The sequence below is a fragment of the Pseudozyma hubeiensis genome (genome assembly GCF_000403515.1).
Source record: "Pseudozyma hubeiensis SY62 DNA, scaffold: PHS10, whole genome shotgun sequence".
In the NCBI taxonomy this organism is placed as follows: domain Eukaryota; kingdom Fungi; phylum Basidiomycota; class Ustilaginomycetes; order Ustilaginales; family Ustilaginaceae; genus Pseudozyma; species Pseudozyma hubeiensis.
The window spans coordinates 67,220-87,284 of record NW_012133792.1 but is presented as its reverse complement, the minus strand read 5'-3'; the positions used below and the strand labels follow the sequence as shown (position 1 = coordinate 87,284).

Here is a 20,065-nt window from a genome sequence, read left to right as displayed (position 1 = left end):
GCAGAGTGGAAGACCTGCGAGCGAATCGATCGTATACTGAGAGTATACCTTCGAGGTTAAGAGTCGAGGGTCAAGGTGCGGTCATGTCAGCACGCAGCTCGAGAACGTCGATGTAGATGAGATCCCAGCTCGAATGAAGGATCGGATGGACACCGTGGCGATTGCTGCTTCCGAGTGACGACGGGATGCCGTTGACTGGTGCGATTGACCGATCAGCGTGTAGAAGGGGGTTGACGACCAGACGAAAGAACGCGTCGCAAAGGTCAACGCACGAGGAAAGGTCGCCGAACGAATCCCGAAAACGCTGAGTGCTTTTCTTTCTGTCGTCGCTACCCTTGATCTGAGCAGCTATTGATGCAATGGGAAAAGAATGAGATTGCCAAGCAGAGCAGGGCGGAAGGAGAGTCGACGATGTGTAGAAGTGACGTTATGGAAGGTGATGCGATGGGGTGATGAGTGCAGAAGAACGAAAGCGGCTGAGCGAGTGAGTGTGCATTGGAATCTGTGCGTGCTGTCGGTCTCGGAGAGCATCCGAGCAGAGCTTCAGCCAGAGAGAGGTGCAACAGCGGCGGATCAGCCACGAAACGAGACGCAAAGGCAAGACAGCGGCGCGTTGTGATTTTCCTTCGATTTTCCTCCATTTCGGTGCACTGCGCTCCTCTGCCTCGTCCAACGCTGACATCCGCGTCTGGCTTCGCGCTTCGCACGCAGATTTCGCAAAAGAGATCGAGCCAGCCCAAGCTAGAACTAACACTTCGAGATTTAGGGACACGCCCGTCGGCTGCCTCAGCAAATCATACTGAAATCGTCAGTAGCTCCACTTGCCTCGCAAGGTTTGGCTTCTCATGCCTATGCCTGAGTCAAAGTTCCCTTTCGTGTCGCGCACCATCCTTGATCAACTGGGACAAAAGGCTGGACAACCATGCAGCTCGCTGCCATAGCGCAATTGGAACTGACACAACATCTGTGAAGGGTGGCAAGACAGGGTAGTGGAAGAGCGACAATGTGTATTAGAGTGGCTTGTGACATTGCAAATAGAAGGTGGTAGCGGATTACTGTGTAGATGAGCTGGTGCTTGCACTGGCCGAACAAGCAGAGCTGAGAAGTGCAGCCAGCGCCTATGGGAACTACTAGTCGCTCGCAACGGCATACGGCGACGTCGGCATGGTCCACACCCTGATGGTTCCGTCCTCAGCGGCACTCGCCAGCATGTCCGACATGAAGTGATGCGATCCCCGTCCACCGCCGCTCTTCGGTGTCTCTCCGTCTTCCATCAGCTCCTCGATCTTGGCCGCTGCACCAGCTCTGGCGTTGAGACTCTCTGGCGCCCACGCAACGCAGTTGATATCGGCGGTTCCGTGCGCTCTCTCCATCTTGGCGACGAGCTCCACTGTGGGCTGCAACGACGTTTTGTCGTCCGACGCGGTCACCTCGTAGACGCAGATGCGGCCGTCGCCGCCGCCGCTCGCGATACGTCCCAGATTGCCCGCACGTGTCGACGACTTGTCGGCTCCCCAAGACACCGTGTAGATTGTGCGGACGTGGTGTCCCTTGAGCACGTTGGTCGGGATCCACTTTTCGCCTCTCCTGCCCGGCATCTTGCCATCGGGTTTCAGCCCATGCGTCTCACACTCATCCGCGTTTAGACGGCGCCAGATGCGAATCGAAAGATCGTCGGATGCGGATGCGAGGTAGTTGCCGCAGGGCGAGAAGGAGACACTCCACACGGTCGAGCCGTGTCCTGTAAGCGAGGCGTAGCAGAACCAATCGTCCGAGGGGTCGTCGATGTAGAGCTTGATGGCGTCGTCGTAGGATGCAGAGGCCAGAATCTCGTCGGTGGGATGCCATGCGACCTCCTTGACATCTTGAGAATGCTCCATCAGCACCGAAAGACACTCGAATTCGGCATCCGGCTGCACCTCCCAGATCCACACCGACTTGTCTCGGCTGCACGACGCCAGCACGCCGCCCGTGTGGGAGAAGGCTACCGATTTGCATTCCGATTCGTGGCCTTCGAGTGTACCGATGCAGTCCCACTCGGGCTCGTCCACATGCGCACCGCCGTTGCTGAGCGCGACAGGTCCACCAGCGTCGCCGTCGTCTTCCTGCTCGGCTGAGCCATCGATGTCCTGTATCCTCTCCCAGATACCCACGGTCGAATCAAAGGATGCGGTGGCTAGGATCTTGCCGTCTGGCGACCATGCAATCTGCCTTACGGTGCGTTGGTGACCTGTCGGAATCACCTCTCGCAGGTTGAAGGCTGGGCGCTTCGAGGATGAGGGGCCGTCTGCGGATGTGGTCGAGACGAAAGAGTATGCGTGCAGCCGAACGTCTTTGTCGGTAGAACAGGATGCCAAGACGGGGATGCGTGGATTCCATGCAAGATGCCATGCTACAGTCGAGTGGCCCGCGAGATCAGCGAGCAAGTGTAGGGAAGGCGTCTTCGCGTTGGCAGACGCTGGCTCGCTCGCCGTGGCTGTGGTCGTCGCAGGTGTCATCGTGCTTGACGAGCTTTGTTCTAGAGACAGCGCCCCTACGTGCTGTTGATGATGTTGACGATGTTGATGATGTTGATGGGATGAATGCGAGCCGTCCGTAGCCAGCGCTCCTTTCAGACGCTCTTGACTTTCGAAAACGGGACGAACGAGGGGAAGGTGGCAAACAGGAGGAAAGGATGCAGCCGGAGGTCGGTCAACTTTAATGCAGTCTGCATGAGAGAGCAGCGAAAGAAAGTAGAAGGTTACAATGTGCTTGGCAGCTAACGTTGTCTTGTCGTGTGTTCTGCCCTGCTGAGGATTTCGGTTTACTGTAACCACTCTGCATCCGAGGCTTGGTCAATAGGAACTGCCGAAAATTGCAAGCCACAGGAGACACAGGCAGTCCGACAACGCGGATGCGATCCGAAGGCACGCACACTGACGTCGATCCCGGATTTAAACGTTTTTTGGCTAAATATCCACTTGGCCCTCTCCGCTGCTCTCGCCAGCCATTCATGCGGAAGTTTGAGCCCACATACCGAACAGCATACAACGAAGGGACCTACAGAAGTTCATCACAAGGTTGGAGCAACCGACGAGACCAGCGAAGGAAGGAAGGAGAAGCATCCCAAGGTATGCGGGACCTTGGTGGCTTGAATCTGCGGAGCGGCATCCTTTTGTCAGCGAGAAGCCTCTGAAAGTGGTTGGCTGGCTGGCTCACGTCCCGACCGAACACATTCCTTCTCAGTGCTACCTTGTCCCGCAGAGCGCAGTGGGATGACAGCCACAACTAAGACGTCTACATTTCTCGTTCTTTTGTGAGCATGTTGTGTACCGACATTCTCCGTCGTCACACTGTTCCTCCCGGATTCGCTGCTCAAGGGTTCTCGTTCCAACCCTTGGCCCTCTGGATCGCCCTCTCCCAGCCGTGCAGCAACTGTTCTCGCCTCTCGGCATCGATCTTGGGCTCGAACACCTGCTTACCTGCGGTGTTGACCTTGCTCAACGTCTCTGGCTTGTTGATGTCCCAGCCGAACAGCCCCACTGCCGAGCCGGCGAGCAGCGCCGAACCCAACGCGGTGCTCTCGCGCATCTCGGGACGCTCGACGTTGATGCCCAAGATATCAGCTTGGATCTGCATGGCCACGTCCGAGTTGGTCAAACCGCCGTCGACCTGCAGCGCCTTGAGCGCAACGCCCGAGTCCTTGGACATGGCGTCGAGGATGGCTTTTGTCTGGTAGCACGTGGACTCGAGCGTGGCACGGCAGAAGTGACGCTTGTCCGTGTAGGCGGTGATGCCAACGACGGTACCTGCTGCTGTGTCGTCCCAGTAGGGGCAGAAGAGACCGTTGAATGCCGTGACAAAGTACACTCCTCCTGTGTCTTCGACCTGACCTGCCAACTCGCCGATCTCGCTCGCTTCCTTGATGAGGCCTAGACTGTCGCGCACCCACTTGACGGCCGAGCCAGCCACAGCGATAGAGCCTTCCAAGGCATAGTGCACGGGTGCATCGGGGCCTGCCTTGTATGCGATGGTGGAAAGCAGCCCGTTCTTGGACGAGACGACCTTTTCGCCCGTGTTGTACAGCAAGAAAGCGCCGGTGCCGTAGGTGTTTTTCGCCTCACCAGGCTGGAAGCACTTGTTGCCCACCAACGCGGCCATCTGGTCGCCCACAATACCTGCGATCTCGACACCCTTGAGCATACCATGCGACACCTTGCCGTACACCTCGGACGAGCTCTTGATCTCGGGTAGGATGTCCATGTCGATCTCGAAAAAGTCGCACAGCTTCTTGTCCCAGGTCTGCGCCCGCAGATCCATGAACATGGTTCGCGAAGCGTTGGAAGCGTCGGTGATGTGGACTTGCTTATCGGTCAAGTTGTAGACGATCCAGCTGTCGACGGTACCGAAGAGCATCTGCTTGTCGTCGTGCGCCTTTCGCACCTCGGGCAGGTTGTCGAGCATCCAACGAAGTTTGACCGAGGCAAAGTAGGTGGAGAGCGGCAAGCCGGTCTCTTCCTTGACGGCATCGACGCCTTTCGGGTGCTTTGATTCGAGTTGTCGAATGGTGGAGGTGGTGCGCGCATCGGGCCAGGCGATGGCTCGTGTGAGCGCTTTGCCGGTGTTCTTGTCCCACACGACGGTGGTCTCTCGCTGGTTGGTGACGCCGATGACCTTGACGTCGGTCTTGCTGAATTTGCCGGCTTGTTCGAGCTTTTCTAGCGCCTTGTCGATGCACTCGTATACGCAGTCGATGATCTCGTGCGCATCTTGCTCGTGCCAGCCTGGGTGCGGGTAGTATTGGTTGAACTCCATCTGGTGCGAGGCGTGCACCTTTGCGAACTCGTCAAACACCATGAAGCGGACGCTGGTGGTACCAGCGTCGATCGAGCCCACGAGTTGCGGCATCTTGGGATAGGAGAGCGAGGAAGGGGCAGGTCGAGCGGAGAGGTTAGCGTTCTGATCCCTATGCGAGAATCGGGCAAAGGTCCGAGATGGTGCGTGGAAGGATCGAATGGAGGAGTAGGAGGGGCCCCGGATGTGGTTGCTGAGCAGGCTGAGACTGTTTCGAGATTGTGGTCGGAAGGTAAGCGATATCGCTCTCAAGGTGAGCATACGAGAGATGGACGTCGTGCGGTTCAAGTCAGAGTGGGGAGGCCGCAATGAGCTGTTGGTCGGGTCTGCCGCTGTCCTTGGCTTGCTTCGGAGAATTTGCCCGACGACAATCAACCGGAAGCACACTGCGCCAACGCACTCACACGAGGGCCCATCGGGTCTCGCTACGAGGACTTGGCGGGCTCTAGCTCCGCAGCTGCTAAGAAGGCCACGATCTGCCGGCCAACAAGCTGCCAGATGCACGGTGTAGCAGTGTTTTGTGGCTTGACACGACTTTGCAGCAGCAAGCCGGCTTGGCCTTCTCGGGGAGCAACATGGTCAAGGCGCATCCGATCCTGATCGGTAAATTATTTTTCTTTTGGCTCTGCTACTTTACGGCCCGGGTTGTCCGAGCAAGTGCGAGCAGCCAACCAGCGTTTCAATCCGGACTCGGAAGAAGACCGACTGTGGATGAATCACCTTGGCCTGCTCGCTTGCAGTCTCTCTTGCTCGCTTGCCTTGCCGTTTTTCCTTGGTTCATCCGGTCAGCTGATCGACGATGCTGGACACTACCGCAGATCAGGGCGAGATCAACGCTGCCTCGCCCTTCTGTTTCTGAGATGGGCTGCGATCTGCTCGCATCGACGTCAACCCTATCCTCCGTGGCAGTTGCCATCATCCGCTCGAGGATGATGCAGTGCAAGTGTATCCAGCTGATACACTGTACCCTCGATCTTGGCTTGTCCTTTGCGTTGGGTCACGAAGCCGGACCGGTCGAGCGTCGATTTTCAAACTGCGATCAAAAATTCACCGATCTTACATCCAGGATCTAACAAGCATGATCTTCTGTCGTTCCGTCTCGGAAGTCGCACTGCATCGCACTCACTTTTTTGCGAAGCTTTCTTCCTCGTGCTGCTTGCATCTAAGGCAATCATCGACGTCCTACCTTTCACACCGACAACCTATACCCCTCAATCTCGGTGCATCGACTCGGCATCGATATTGGCATCCATCACTGGTCTCGTCCCTCTCCCACCCGTTTCAAGCATGCTCTTCTGTCCAACGTGCGCCAACTGCCTGATCATCCAACTCGACGATCAAGGCAACAACAAGTGGTCCTGTCACACTTGTCCATACGAATTCCCCATCATACGACAAATGACAACGCGACAACATCTGAAGCGCAAAGAGGTGGACGACGTCATGGGTGGGGAAGAGAGCTGGAAGAATGTCGACTCGATCGATGGTGCGTATCTCCTCTTCTGCTGGAGGTCTATTCTGAGAGATTGTACAGGATCACTGATATTCGATGTCTGGCAATGTCGTTCAATGGTGCGCTACACAGTCCCATGTCCCAAGTGCGAGAATCCAAAGGCATTCTTCATGCAGCTGCAGATTCGATCTGCTGACGAACCGAGTAAGTTTTCACACACACATCTGCATCAAATGGTTGGAGGTGGTCTCACTAACACTTTAATTTGCGGATCGCTTGTTGGTTGGTCATGACAGTGACGACGTTCTACCGCTGCACAAATGGACAGTGTGCGTACCAGTGGAAGGAGAACTAGACGAAGCATCTCACCCAAAGCCCAGCTCAAATATACCCGACCGTCCGCGCGCAACGACTTTTGATAAATTCGTCGCTGAGCACAGCGGATCGTGTCCCCTCTCTGCATATGTAATAGTATCAATCAAACACGATCAACTCTTGCTCCGTGTGACTCGTCTGCTGAGAGATGCATGAGATCGTAGCAAAGTGTCGCGCCGTGAGGTGTCGCGAAGCCTTTCCTTCTCGGCCGCCAAATCCAACGCTCCACTTTTGCGTTTTCCCGAAGCTGGACCCTGAAAGTGACATCCGTCCACATCCTCGCAACCATCACCATCCCTCCATCTCTCTCTTGTAGTGTCTGTTCACACCGCTACCACAGCCATGTGTGTGATATTCTGGACGACCAAAGATCCTCACTACCACCTGATCATCGCATCCAATCGAGACGAGTATCTATCTCGACCTACCCTGCCTGCCTCTTGGCACGACTTTTCCTCGCCCACCTCTTCTTCCACTACTACATCGTCGATCTCTCCATTGGTGTTGTCGGCACGAGATTCAACGGGAGGCGGGACCTGGTTGGGAGTTACCCGCAATGGGTCCTGGGCGAGCCTGACGAACTTCACGGAGCAATCTGCACCACTCCCTGCGGGGTTGACCGCTTTTGAATCCAGAGGTGCATTGGTGAGGGATTGGCTTGTATCTCAAACCGCTTTCAAGGGTAAAGCGAGGGAGCTGGACGAAGTTCAACGCGAGATCGAGGAGTACCTTTCGGAAGTTGGGAGTAGAGCGGATCGATATCCCGGGTTCAACCTGCTCATCGCCGCACTGTCTTCATCCGGTGTGGTCGTAGGTTACACCACTAACCGCACCACCAGCGGGAGCGTATCCCTCAACACCCCTCCTACCATCTTCTCCCCCACCTCCAACACTCCTTCTCCCAACGGTCTGTCCAATAGCATCATCACCTCTCCCTGGTCCAAAATCAACCTCGGCTCTCACACCTTCACCTCAATCCTCTCCGCCAACTCAGCGGACCTGCAAGAACAACTCTTCGATCTACTCTGGACATCTTCCCACCCCCCACCCACCCAACGATCCGAGTTGAGAGATTCGATCCTCATTTCTCCACTGCAGCTACCCGGTGTCCAAGATGCCTATGCAACAAGAACAAGCACCGTCATCCTGATAGGTAAAGATGGTAGCTGTAGGTTGGTCGAACGTGATACGTTTGGTGTGGACGAGGTTGGGAAGGTGGTGAGGGTCAATGGTGGGCAGGACAGTCGTGCGATCAGTGGAAGAAGTGCGGGTCAAAGGGTGTTTGACTGGCAGATCGAATAAACCTCTTCGTTGGGCGACACACAATACCAACGCACACAATCAGCCTGGTGTGGAAGTTCGAGAGTATCTGAGCTGCGTTTTTGTAGTGTGTGTAAGATGTTACAAGATTGAGAAGGGCCGGTCTGGGGACACGGGGGAAATCTCAAATGGTGGATAGGTAGGTGTGCGTGTTTTGTGCAAGGCGAAGGTGCCTGCAAAATGCAAATGATGAGAACTCCTCTTCCAGCTACGTTTCTGCCGTGTTGACCCACTGAAGGACTGTATCCTTCAAATTTTGAGGGAGAGGGGAAAGAGAGAAAAGACATGGGAACCGGCAAAAGGCATCGTAGACGAGAAGAGGAGGGGTTGTTTGGGCGACTGATCTAGCTGATCATGTCGTCATTACAACATTTCGAAAGAGAGAAGCGGGCGATGCAAGGACTCGAGGTCGATGCGTTTACTCGTCATCCTCCTCCTCGTCCGCCTCCTCCTCGGACTCGGACTCGTCCTCCTCAGCGAGAGCCTCGAGGCAGGCGACGGCGATTCGGTCGAGGTCACGCATACCATCCTGCGAGATACGACGACCACCCTTGGGGTCCTTCTCGAGAACACCGATGCCCTCGAGACCCTGAACGACCTTGCGCTGAACCGAACCGGAGGCGTCAGCGTGGTGCGAAGGGCGGAATCCGCGGTTGGAGGCACCACCGTGGAACTTTCGCAGGTGGCCGATACCGACAGCCTTGCGAAGGTAGATGTGACGGGCGAGGGCGGCGGCGCGGACGTAGAACCAGTCTGGGTTGTAAGGGGCCTGCTCCTTGAAGTGACCGGTCTTGACGATGTCAACCCAGGTGGGCACCTCGATCTTGCCTGTTGAGCGGCGGTAGAGAGTGGTAGAAGGCGAGGGAGGGGTCAGAACAATGCATCTTAGTTGAGGTCGAAGGTGACATCCACTTCTAACAGGTCCAGTGCTTTGCTTTCGAGGTGCCCGCATACCATGCCCTCTATCCCGCATGTAACGCTTCATCTTTCCGTACGCCATGAGCGACTGCGGAGTAGCCTTTCTGCAACCTTCCGATGTCAGGACCCGGCCGCAGCGAAACATGCCGAGTTCGTCTCGAACGAATCTGTTTGCATCTATCTCGTCTCCATGCAGTAATGCCGTCCTCTCCGAACATTCGACCTAATCTGGACGGGCTCCTCTTCCTCCTTCATAGGCCGACCCAGTGATGTCGGAATTTGCTGCTTCCTGATCTCTCCTGCAGGCATAGCTGATTCGTGTGCGACGTTGGACCTGTCAAGGATGTTCTATGTGGAAACTTACCAGATCGCTTGAGGTGTTGCGCGTAAGCGTCAATGAAGGTAGAGGCGTCGACGTCACGAACGCTGAAGGGGGCGAAGCAAAGTGGTAAGGGAAGATCAAGTCAGCATGTCGGCCTCATGTCGAAAGTCAGGAGCATCTTGTCGCATCGAGAGAAGCAATGTTTTCGTCGTATGTCGAGGAACGTCGTTTGACAAAAGAAGCAGCATAGCAGACAGAGAGGCGGTGTAGCGCATTCTGTCGACGGTGCGAGTCGAGCGTGGGCATTGCGCTCGCGAAATACGTGTCCGCATCCTTGATTCTCGAGCGGATGTCGACGTGTTGAGCGCAAGCAGCAGTGGGCAGCGGGATGCGAGGACAGAGCCGGTGTACGGCGAAAGGTCGTGATGGTGCGGGCTGGTGATTGCGCAGATAGACCATCTACGGGCGGCCTTGGCTTTGCGTGTTTGTCCTGCGAAGGTAGCCAGCGGCGCGCTTGCGCGATCGACAACAGAAGCTATTTGACGCTTGTGATGGCCCGTATCATCTCCACATATACTGCTATTGATGCTGTTGACAATTTGAATTGGCATAGAGCCGGCTCTACGTTGTGGTACGGTTGCAGCATCGATACATCAACGTCCAAAATCCGCCTCTGTCGGATTGTGTGACTGCGACGAAAGGTCGAAAACGGTTGGTGAAAGACAGACGCTGCTGATATGACCATCTGTATTGCTGAGGATGATCCGCGGTGTCATGCTGCGGCCGCTGAATCGCAGCTCGAAGTTCTGCTGCTGTTGCTGGTTCTGCTCCTAGTTGCTCTCTGCGAATGCTGGTGCTGGTGCTGGTGCTGCTGATGCTGCTGTCGAGAGGTTGGGGACGGCGACGACGACATTGCTTCTCGTATGCTTTGTTTCGGGTGGTGCTGATACGTACTTCGGCATGATGGGCGATGTATGTGTCTTGAAGTGGAGAGGAGAAGGGTTGATGGCGAAGACGATGTGCCAAAGTCAGTCACCTCGAGCTCGCGCGGTTCCAGTTTCCTTCAACTGCACCTACTCACTCGACCGCCACGGAGACTGGCTTTGCTGCCCTCGTTTTCTACAGTCTCGTAGCTCGAACTCGAATCAATCCCAAAGCTGCTTGCACACGGCGACTGCCAATTCATTCCAGGCCACGAGAGGCGTTGCAACCTGCTTCAGTCAACCCGAGAGAGGCGGGCAAGCCCAACTCTTTGAAGCTGCCTGGCTCTGCCGCGCTCCTGCCTGAAATATCGTCTTCGCAATCTCCGCCAAAAACGAAGGGCTACGCCCGGCAAGTTGAATTGCACCGGCTTGAAAAATACAAGTACCTTCTAATTTCGAGACCATCAATACAAACGGTTGAAATCTCGAGTTGGAACGGACGCTTCGTGAGAACTTTTCAAAATTCTGTCGGATCCGAAATTGGAGGCTCAAGTCGAGGTTGAGAGTGACTTGTCTCACATTATTTTTGATCTCGCTCTTGACTCTCTCGCGGTCTAACGCTGCTTTTGAATTTTGGCAGCCGTGGAAGTGAGGATAGGCGGCGGGCAGGCCATTTCTGTGGCTGGGTGTCTATTCGGAAGAGACGCTCGGCGATGATTTGACGGGTGCTGCGTGCGTGGTATAACATTACAGTGACAGATGCGAATCGCTTTCTGTGCTAGACGTGGTACATGGGATCAAGGAAATTTGCTCGTCCGCACCCGTAGATTCGTTCGACGTCATCCTCTTGATTGCCTGTTGTTGGACGGCGCTGCCGCCTCCTCCTCTAGTGGAAGCCCTGGCGCTGATTCGGGTTCGGATACGGATACGCGACACCTGGTACCGTGAATGATGAATGCTGCTGCTGCTGCTGCTGCTGTTGTTGAGCCTGCTGCTGAGCTTGCTGGTAGGCTTGCGCTTGCGCACTGTTCAGCAGGGTCGGCTGCGCGTGTTCTTGTGCATAAGCCGTTGGGTGCATGTGCGCCGATAATGCCGTTGCAACTTGGTCCAGGCAAGCTCGCGGTCTCATCATGGCACCGGACAACGTAGACTGCTGGTGCTGCCCAGCTGCAAGATGTGTCTGCGGCTGTGGCTGATGATCCTGTCGCAGCACGGAAGGCTGAACGTGCTGGGCGTGCTGGACCAATGGCGACTGAACTACGGGAGACTGAGTTGTTCGCACAGCTTGGCTCGATGTGCCACTTGTCGCCGTGATCGCTCTCGGCTGCGATTTTCGCGGATTCGCGTGCTCGCACAGACGCACCAGAAGCGCACCCTGCAACGCAGCCTGGTCGTCCAGCGCCTCGAACTGCCGCTGCAGATAGTTGACCTTCTCGTTGACGATATCGATGATCTGCTGTCCGCGCTCCTCCACTGCCGAGATGCGCGCCTTTGACTCGTCTTCTGCGCTCCGTATGATCTCCATTCCGGACTGGATCGTCACCACCTCACTCCCGAGCCGGACGAGCGCAATGCGCGCATTTTCGGCCACGTTGCCCAGACCATTGTCCTTGAGCGCTGTGAGCAGTTGCTGCAGCTTGTCGGGGGACTCGATAAGCCTTGCGACCCATTCGCTTTCGATCGAGCGTAGCGAGTCAATCACTTGCTCGACGGTAGCGAGCCGCGACTGACAATCCTCGAGCGAGAGCCGTATGTCCTTCACGATTGCCGCGGGCATGGTCACGATTTGCGTTTTGGTATCTTTACCCTTCTCGGCGGACGACTGCTGCAGATTCGTTGGCTGTGTCAAGCCCGACGATGCGCTTTGAGTTGTCGCTGGAGCCGAACCGGGCCTTGCTGCCGACGCATCGCTGTCGGTGCTGATTTTCGCTTGATCGGAAGTGGATGCAGCGACGGGCGAGGCCTGCGATGTGGCGTCAGGCGTCGAGACATCCACGACGACTGTTGCGTCAGGCTGCAAGTTGGTGGACGGACTTGCCCCGTTTGTACCTGCTCGCCTTGCGTCGGAGTTGATTGGCTGCTGTTCAGGTGGAACAACTATTTCCACCTCCATGGACGTTGCACCTTCGACAGCGGCGGTTGTTCTTGCGGCCGCTGCCGTGGACTCGCGCGTATCTGCATGTGACGCAGCCTGATCTTGATCCTCTGTCGGATCGTCTCTTTTGAGAGCCTTCTTCTTCCATGCACGTGCGAGCGCTCGGAGGCGCTGTTCCATGCAGGCCTGATTCTCTGCGGTAGCATCTTGAACGGCGATATCCTTGATCTCGTCGAGTCGCAATGCAAGATCCTGCTCGTTGTTGGCCACCCACTTGCGGAACTGAGCTTGTGTGACCGGTCTGGAACCGGAAGCCGAAGCAGATCTCTCGGCTGCATAGGAGTCATCCTGTGCAGAAGTTCCGTTGACAATGGCGGTCGATGCTGCTACATCCTTTGCGGCGGAGGCGGATTGTAGAGCAGGACGATGGCGTGAATCATGGGCAGGCGAGGTGACGCGCGGCCTTGCCATCGAGGCTGCACCGGGACTGGAAGGAGTGGTTGATGGCGCACGTGCCGAGGCGCTAGCGGTGGAGGTGCGCTGTGCGACAGATGGACGGGGAGCATTTTCAACGAAGGCGTCCACTTTCTGCTCGAGACGCTTGATGCGTGCGCAATGGTCGGAAATCTGTTTGACGTCCTTGTCGACGTCCTTGCGAAGCTCTTTGCGCGTGTCTGTGATCTCGTTGTGAAGGCGGTCTTTGTCTTTGGTGAGCGCCGAGACGTCGGACTTGATTCTGCTACAGTCGCTATGGAGACGATTGACCTGACCAGAGACCGTGCGCGCCTGTTGATCGAGCTCGTCGTGACGCTTGCGATCCTTTTCGCGCTCGATCCTGACCTCCTGGCTAAGATCCTGCAGCTTAGCTTCCAACGGTGCGGTAAGAGAGGCCAGTAGCGAGGGCATGATCTGCGCATTCAAGTCGACTTGCCATCGGACCTGCATGCGGTAGAGGTCGTCCGAGTCGGAGTTGATCTTTTGCTGCAAACGGGCCACAGTCTGCTGCTGCTCGGTGAGTCTGGCGAGGTTCTTTTGATCGTTGGAGCCTGCCTTGTTGAGCCAGTCTTGGACAGATTTGAGCTTCTTATGCTGGTCCTCGAGAGTGCGACGATCTTCGAAGATTGCAAAGCTCTTGAGGGAGATTTGGTCGAAGAGCTGGCGCTCCGGGGCGGATGCATACAATCGAGTCACAAGGTCGGCAGCAGATTCGGTCAACGCAGATGAATTCCTGCGAGCTGCTGCTGATGAGTCGGATCGATCTGACAATTGAGCGCGGCTGGTGGGAGCATTGCGATCGAGGGTGGTTGCGGATGTGGAAGCGTAGTTGAGGGGATAGCCGGACGTTGGATTGCCCGAGGTGAGGTTAGCAGATGCTCCGGGCTTACGCTGAAGCGACTTGGCGGGTGCGTCGTGGTCCATCCGATTGATGCGAGCTGCGACTCTATCGCGCTCTTGATAGGGTCGAGGAGGAGGTGAGCGCGACCGTGCGCGCGGGTCTCGGCTGGGACCATCGCGATGGTATGGATCGCGACCACCGCCGTGAGAGTTCATGGCCGCCCAAACCACGCTCGCGGCGAGACGAGATGGATACGGCGAGAAGTGGGAATGATTGAAAAGGAGTTGACGCGATCGAGTTTTGGGGTTATTTGTAGAGAGGTCGGCGGCCGATGCGGCCTGAAGGCGTCGACGGATGGATCGAAGCAAGCGATGCGCCAGTCGCAGCGTGGATTCGGGACAGCGAAGGGATGGGGTGGTGCGGTAGCAAGATGAGAGAGGATGGCTGAGACTGCTGCAGCAGCAGAGACGGAGGCAGGCCGACAAGCGTGATGAGAAGATTGACAGGTTGGAGAGAGCGAGAGAGATGAGCTTTGGGCTCTCGGCTGGCCCGCGGATCGGAAATTTCGCCTCTCCACACACTACTGCCCTTATTTTTATTTATAATCAGTGTGATGCGCAGCCAGACCAACACTTGGCTCTCACTTTCGCTGAGTTTTGTCACGACGCGCCCTGAGCTTTCAGGGTCCACGGCTGCTTTGTCACATATCCGATGCACACCAAAAGCCGATCTCATGGTCTCAGGCCCTCAACCCTCCGGATCTCCAATGCTCCATCGACCACACTCGAGCTTTGCGATCGAAAGGAAACGCACGCATCTTTTGTTGGCGTCTGGTCGCGTTTGGCATCTCGCGTAAAGTGAAGTGTGATTTTCGAGGTGATTTTTGTGCCAGTATTTTCCTCGCCTTTTTTTCGTTCTTTTCTTCTCCTACTCCCAGCGTGTCCTTTCGCCGCTCGCTGTGATGTGATCTGTGTGCCGAGAATTTTTCCAGAGTTCCAAAATTTTGAGACGTCAAGTGGAGAAGGAAGGTCGAAAGACCCTTTCGACTTGCTTGCGGTGCTGTTCGACCTTTCTTCCACCATTCGGTCAATCTTTGTCACTCAGCTATATACGATGAAGAAGCCCGTCCAGGAGCGCTACAACGCCAAAGCGCGGCGCTCGTCCGTCGGCGGCTCTTCCCATAAGAACAAGCGCTCCCTACGCCAAAGAGAGGCCGACGCTTACGACTCCAATGCACAGCTCATCGTACCAGGAAGTCAAGAGGATCTTCAAAGGAAGCAGGCAGAATTGCAACGCAAACAGCTCCTCGAAGCCTCCGGTCAGGATGCTTCGGCTCCCATGTCGTCCAAGAAGCGCAAGCGTCTCGACGCCTACATTGCTTCCCGCCTCAAAAAGGAGGAGAGGGTGCAGATCATGCACAAGCTCGCACAGACGTCGGCCGAAATCGATCGCACCGCCCTCAGGTCCGCAGCCACGCTGGGTACTGGCAGAGCAAAGACTATGGAAGAGCGCATAGACACCGCTGGGCAGAAGACGGATCGCAGCAGCGGAAAGCGAAGAAGGAGGACCATGAACGGTGCCGCAATGCAGATCGAAGAGGACGACGACGATGCGGACCTCGACGACATGCAAGCCACCGAGGGAGACGTCGATGAGGACGACGATGAGGCCAACTTCACTCCACCAGAGGATGTCGAGGAAGAAGGCCAGGATTATGAGCCCGTTGGCGAAGTCGAGGAGGATCCAGCACGCAGAGCCAGGATCCTCGCTGCAGCGAGCCTTTTCGACAAGTCCAAGGCGCCAAACACTGACACGGCAACCTCATCCATGACCCACTCAGCGCCTGCGCTAGGTTCAGCGCTCGCATCGGCTCTCGGCTCTACCTTGGCGAGGGACGCGCACGGCAATCCCATCATGCCACCCATGCGAAAGCGCACCAAGAAGCCAAAAGCCGCCCGTGTCAACGCCGCCACCAGGGTTCAGCAAGCGCGCGAGAGCGATTCTAGCTTTGACAGCTCCGAGTCCGAGGCCGAGTCCTCTTCTGCTCCAGAAATCAGACGCAAGACCGCATTGGCTCTCGACGACGAGCTCATCGGTCCTGCTCCTCGCGCATCTCTTTCAAGAAAGAACCAGGAGAAACGCCTGGCACAGGCAGCTGACCTCAAAGGAAAACGCAAAGCTGTCGCTTCAGGTCCAGACTGGGTCCAACAAGAATTCGATGACGACTTACTCCAATCTCAAGCAGCGCAAGATGCTGACGAGCTCGAGCAAGAGGTGGATGACGACGACCATTCAGACGAAGACTCTGATCTGGCATCAGAGGAACCGGACACGGATGAGGAGGAAGACAGCGTCTTCCTCGAGGCTATGCGTCGACGAGGTCTGCTACAGAACGACTTGCATGCTTCTGGCTCTGCATCTGCCAGCGGCTCCGTCCCAGCTTCGTCCAAACAGATCGATGACCGAGGAGGCGCCGACGTCGATGACTCGGACGATGTCGAGCAAGACGACTCCGACCAAGATGATGACGAGGATGACGACGACAACCACGACGAGGATGATGACGAGGATGATGACGTAGATGATGACGATGATGACGAAGAATTCAGATCTCGCCGAAGGGGCATCGGCACCACGAAGCGCAGCTCCGGCTTCAAAGATTGGGCACGTGCCGCCTTGGGCATCGGCGGGTCTGCCACCAATGCTGCCAAGCATGACTCCACCGATGGTGCTGATGGCATCGATGCAGAAGAAGACGACACTGCATACAACCTCGAACCCGTTGCAGGCTTCAAAGTCAAAGTCGGCGATATCATGCCCAAGGACGGCGTTGCCCGTGGTCCCCTCGGTCGCGACCAAGAGAACGTCCGAGAGAGCTCCGCTTTCGCCGCCAAGCACTACACCGAGCTCGAGGCTGCCAAGGCTGCCAACCAAGACGACTCGTCGGCAGACTCCACCTCTGCGCCGAAAGCAGTCACGCATGTAGAAGTGGAGCGCTCAGAACAGCTCACTGCAGCTCGTCTGCGTTTGCCCGTCGTGGCCGAGGAAGACAACATCGTCCGCACCATCATGGAGAACACCGTCACCGTCATCTGCGGTGAGACCGGTTCCGGCAAGACGACCCAAGTCCCCCAGTTCCTCTACGAAGCAGCGTTCGGCACCAAGGGCAGCCTCAATCCGGGCATGATCGGCGTCACTCAGCCTCGACGAGTTGCGGCCGTCAGCATGGCTCAGCGCGTCGCCTCGGAACTCAGCCTGCCCGCCGATCGCGTCTCGCATCAGATCAGGTACGACGCTACAGTCAGCCCGGACACAGCCATCAAGTTCATGACCGATGGTGTCCTGCTCCGAGAGCTGGCGACGGATTTCCTGCTCACCAAGTACAGCGCCATCATGGTCGACGAGGCACACGAGCGCAGCATCAACACCGACGTGCTCATTGGCGTGCTCAGTCGTGTCGTGCGTCTTCGTGAGAAACGATGGCTCGAAGGTGTCGCAGACGCTCGGCCTTTGCGACTCATCATCATGAGTGCTACGCTGCGTGTGTCGGACTTCACCGAGAACACCACGCTGTTCCCGATCCCACCGCCAGTGATCAACATCGACGCGCGCCAGCACCCCGTCTCTGTGCATTTCAATCGCAAGACGGTGCAGGATTACATCACCGAGTCGGTCAGCAAGGCCACCAAGATCCACGCAAGACTGCCACCGGGTGGCATCCTCATCTTTCTGACGGGTCAGCAGGAGATCACCACCGTGTGCAAGAAGCTGGAAAGCCGGTTCGGAAGGAAGGCGATCGAGAAGAAGAAGAAGGACCATGAGCGGGTTCAGGGCCGCTTCAAGTATCGTCGCGGCGACGATGACGAGGAGGACAAGGGAAAGCACGCCGAACAGGACGCATCGGCTCGAGTCAAGATCACGGCGCGAGATGGCGATGTTGAGGCGGAAGAGGTGGATCTTGGACTGGACCGCGATCTCGCTGCTGATGTCGACGATGGCGCTATGGCGGACGACGTCGATCCGGAAGCGTTGGACACTGACGACGAAGATCATGACGACGATGAAGACAATCGCCACGACGACGATCTTCCCGACGAGCTCAAGGACGACAGCGACGTGCCCATGCACATCCTGCCGCTCTACTCGCTGTTACCGTCGGAAAAGCAGATGCGCATCTTCGATGTTCCACCCGTCGACACGCGTCTGGTCGTAGTCTCGACCAACGTCGCCGAAACGTCGCTGACCATCCCCGGCATCCGGTACGTCATCGACTGCGGTCGAAGCAAAGAGCGCAAGTACGATCTGGTCAGCGGCGTCCAGTCGTACGAGGTTTCGTGGATCAGCAAGGCGTCCGCCGCGCAACGAGCCGGTCGTGCAGGTCGAACGGGTCCCGGTCACTGCTACCGACTCTACTCTTCTGCGGTCTACGAAGATCATTTCAGCCAATTCTCGAGCCCGGAGATTCTACGGACACCTGTGGATGGGCTAGTGCTGTCGATGAAGGCGATGAACATCGACAATGTGGCCAACTTCCCGTTCCCGACGCCGCCGGATCGTGTCGCTCTCAAGAAGGCCGAACAGGTACTGACGCACCTGGGCGCCCTGCAAGCTCCAGCGGTGGCGTCGGTGAGTGTGGGCAAGAACAAACGCAAACTCAACCACGCGCAGGTCACCGAACTGGGACGGACGATGACGCTGTTCCCCGTGTCGCCGAGGTACGGCAAGATGCTGGCGCAGGGTCAGCAGCACGGGTGCCTGCCGTACATTGTTGCCATGGTAGCTGCGCTGAGCATTGGCGATCCTTTTGTTCGCGAGCAGCTGATCGAGGAGGAGTACTGCGATCGTAGACGTGGCGGTGCGGAGGAGGGAGAAGGCGGCGAGGAAGGGGATGACTACGACAGGGCGTTTGGAAAGATGGATGGCGACGAGGAATTGCATGCCGAGCTGAAGAATCTTACGAATAGCGAGATGCTGGACAAGGAGCGCCGAAAAGCACGGCGGGCCAAGTACTTTGCTACGATGCGCAAGTTCGAGGCGTTGGGCGCGGGATTGTCCGACACGTTCCGTTTGCTCAGCGTTGTGGGAGCGTACGAGTACGCCGGAGGAAGCGTCAGTTTCTGCGACAAGAACTTCCTGCGACCCAAAGCGATGGAGGAGATCCACAAGCTGCGTGCGCAGCTGTGCAGCTTGATCTCGTCGACGTTCCCGGATCTAGCAGCTGCGCTGGCCAACCCGAAACTCGCTCCGCCGAGCGAGACGCAGCTCAAGGTGATTCGACAGCTGATCGCGTCGGCCTACATCGACCAGGTTGCGGTGCGGGCGGATCTGATCTCGAACGAGAGCGTGGTGGCGAGCTCGACGGTGAATCCGGACGAGCGAACGAGTCAGATGCTGTTCAAGCTGCGGACCAAAGGCGGAGGCGATCGGATGCAGTCGACGCGCGGCGTGCCGTACAAGGCGATGGGTGTGCCTGGATTCGCGTTCGTCCACCCGACCAGTTCGTTCTACCACATCACGCCTCCTGCGTGGGTGGTGTTCTCCGAGGTGCAACGCAGCAACTCCAAGTTCGCCAAGACCGGGGGAGACGAGGAGGTGATGGGAACGGTGTGGTTGAAGACGCTGACGAAGATCAACCCGGTGTGGCTGACGCAGCTGGGTCGAGGGTTGTGCAGCTTCAGCAAGCCTACGCCGGTGGCGGGTGGGGGAGAGTTGGACAGGTTGAAGGCGAACGTCAAGGCGGTCAAGGCAGGGGATGAGGCAAGGAGGACGGTGTTGGTGACGCCGACGTATGCCGTGGGGAGTGAAGGGGATGGAATGGCAGGTGGGTTGGGTTGGCAGTTGCCGGCGGTCAAGGCGGAGCAGAGGTTGGTGGATGGTAGGTGGGTGCTGAGTCTTCCTTAGACGAGATTTCTCACTTGTTTCTGAATCTGTTTGAAAGCATTCCTCGATTGGATCTGCAGCATTACATTTTGGACTCTTCCGACCAATCCTCGGGCTGTTTCCCCTCAACCACCTCCAGACCATCTCTATCAAACTTGACATTCTCAGCGTGCTTCAACGCCCTCCCGATAAACTTTGTATGCGAACCATACGCCAACAGTGCATCCGTCACCGGATGTCTCAACTCCATCCTCGTAAACGCCAACGTTTTACCCATACTGATCACCTCCCCCTTCACATTCACCTCGTCTCCGGTACCGCCTGCACTTTTGACGTAGGTGGTGTTGATGTCTGTGCTGACACCCGTCGAGTAGAGACCGTGGCTTGCGATTGCGAGGGAGCCGATGGTGTCTGTGAGTGTGGCGATGCAGCCGCCGTGGAGGGTGCCGAGACGATTGAGGTTGTGCGGGGCGATGCGGAAGGTTGCGTGGATGAGACCGGGGTGTGCGTGGGAGATGGAGAGTTGCGGGATGGTGGTGGCGTCGTGACCGGAGGCGGTGAGGAACCCGCGGCAGATTCGACGCACGAAGAGTAGACACGCGGAGGGTTG

The 20,065-nt window shown here is 56.9% G+C and overlaps 7 protein-coding genes across 7 annotated transcripts; 2 read left to right on the top strand and 5 right to left on the bottom strand.

The window, feature by feature from the left end:
- Positions 1-70: 70 nt before the first annotated feature.
- On the bottom strand, positions 71-682 carry PHSY_000776 (helicase; the record flags this gene model as incomplete). Its single annotated transcript, XM_012331410.1, has 2 exons — positions 71-348; positions 469-682. 2 exons carry the CDS (start codon positions 680-682, stop codon positions 71-73), a joined length of 492 nt encoding a protein of 163 aa, XP_012186800.1.
- A 448-nt stretch (positions 683-1,130) lies between these two features.
- PHSY_000775 (vegetative incompatibility protein) lies at positions 1,131-6,008 on the bottom strand (the record flags this gene model as incomplete). The annotated part of the gene is made up of 3 exons (XM_012331409.1): positions 1,131-2,707; positions 3,462-5,219; positions 5,960-6,008. The coding sequence occupies 3 exons, from the start codon at positions 6,006-6,008 to the stop codon at positions 1,131-1,133; spliced, it is 3,384 nt and encodes a 1,127-aa protein (XP_012186799.1).
- Positions 6,009-6,120: 112 nt separating this feature from the next.
- On the top strand, positions 6,121-8,329 carry PHSY_000774 (hypothetical protein; the record flags this gene model as incomplete). Its single annotated transcript, XM_012331408.1, has 3 exons — positions 6,121-6,490; positions 6,978-7,814; positions 8,220-8,329. 3 exons carry the CDS (start codon positions 6,121-6,123, stop codon positions 8,327-8,329), a joined length of 1,317 nt encoding a protein of 438 aa, XP_012186798.1.
- A 70-nt stretch (positions 8,330-8,399) lies between these two features.
- On the bottom strand, positions 8,400-9,044 carry PHSY_000773 (40S ribosomal protein S19; the record flags this gene model as incomplete). The annotated part of the gene is made up of 1 exon (XM_012331407.1): positions 8,400-9,044. The coding sequence occupies one exon, from the start codon at positions 9,042-9,044 to the stop codon at positions 8,400-8,402; it is 645 nt and encodes a 214-aa protein (XP_012186797.1).
- A 345-nt stretch (positions 9,045-9,389) lies between these two features.
- On the bottom strand, positions 9,390-9,680 carry PHSY_000772 (leucine-rich repeat-containing protein; the record flags this gene model as incomplete). The annotated part of the gene is made up of 1 exon (XM_012331406.1): positions 9,390-9,680. One exon carries the CDS (start codon positions 9,678-9,680, stop codon positions 9,390-9,392), a length of 291 nt encoding a protein of 96 aa, XP_012186796.1.
- A 1,350-nt stretch (positions 9,681-11,030) lies between these two features.
- On the bottom strand, positions 11,031-13,658 carry PHSY_000771 (dynactin; the record flags this gene model as incomplete). The annotated part of the gene is made up of 1 exon (XM_012331405.1): positions 11,031-13,658. One exon carries the CDS (start codon positions 13,656-13,658, stop codon positions 11,031-11,033), a length of 2,628 nt encoding a protein of 875 aa, XP_012186795.1.
- Positions 13,659-13,822: 164 nt separating this feature from the next.
- Positions 13,823-20,050, top strand: PHSY_000770 (hypothetical protein; the record flags this gene model as incomplete). Its single annotated transcript, XM_012331404.1, has 3 exons — positions 13,823-13,838; positions 14,513-19,396; positions 19,536-20,050. 3 exons carry the CDS (start codon positions 13,823-13,825, stop codon positions 20,048-20,050), a joined length of 5,415 nt encoding a protein of 1,804 aa, XP_012186794.1.
- Between the last annotated feature and the right edge of the window lie 15 nt (positions 20,051-20,065).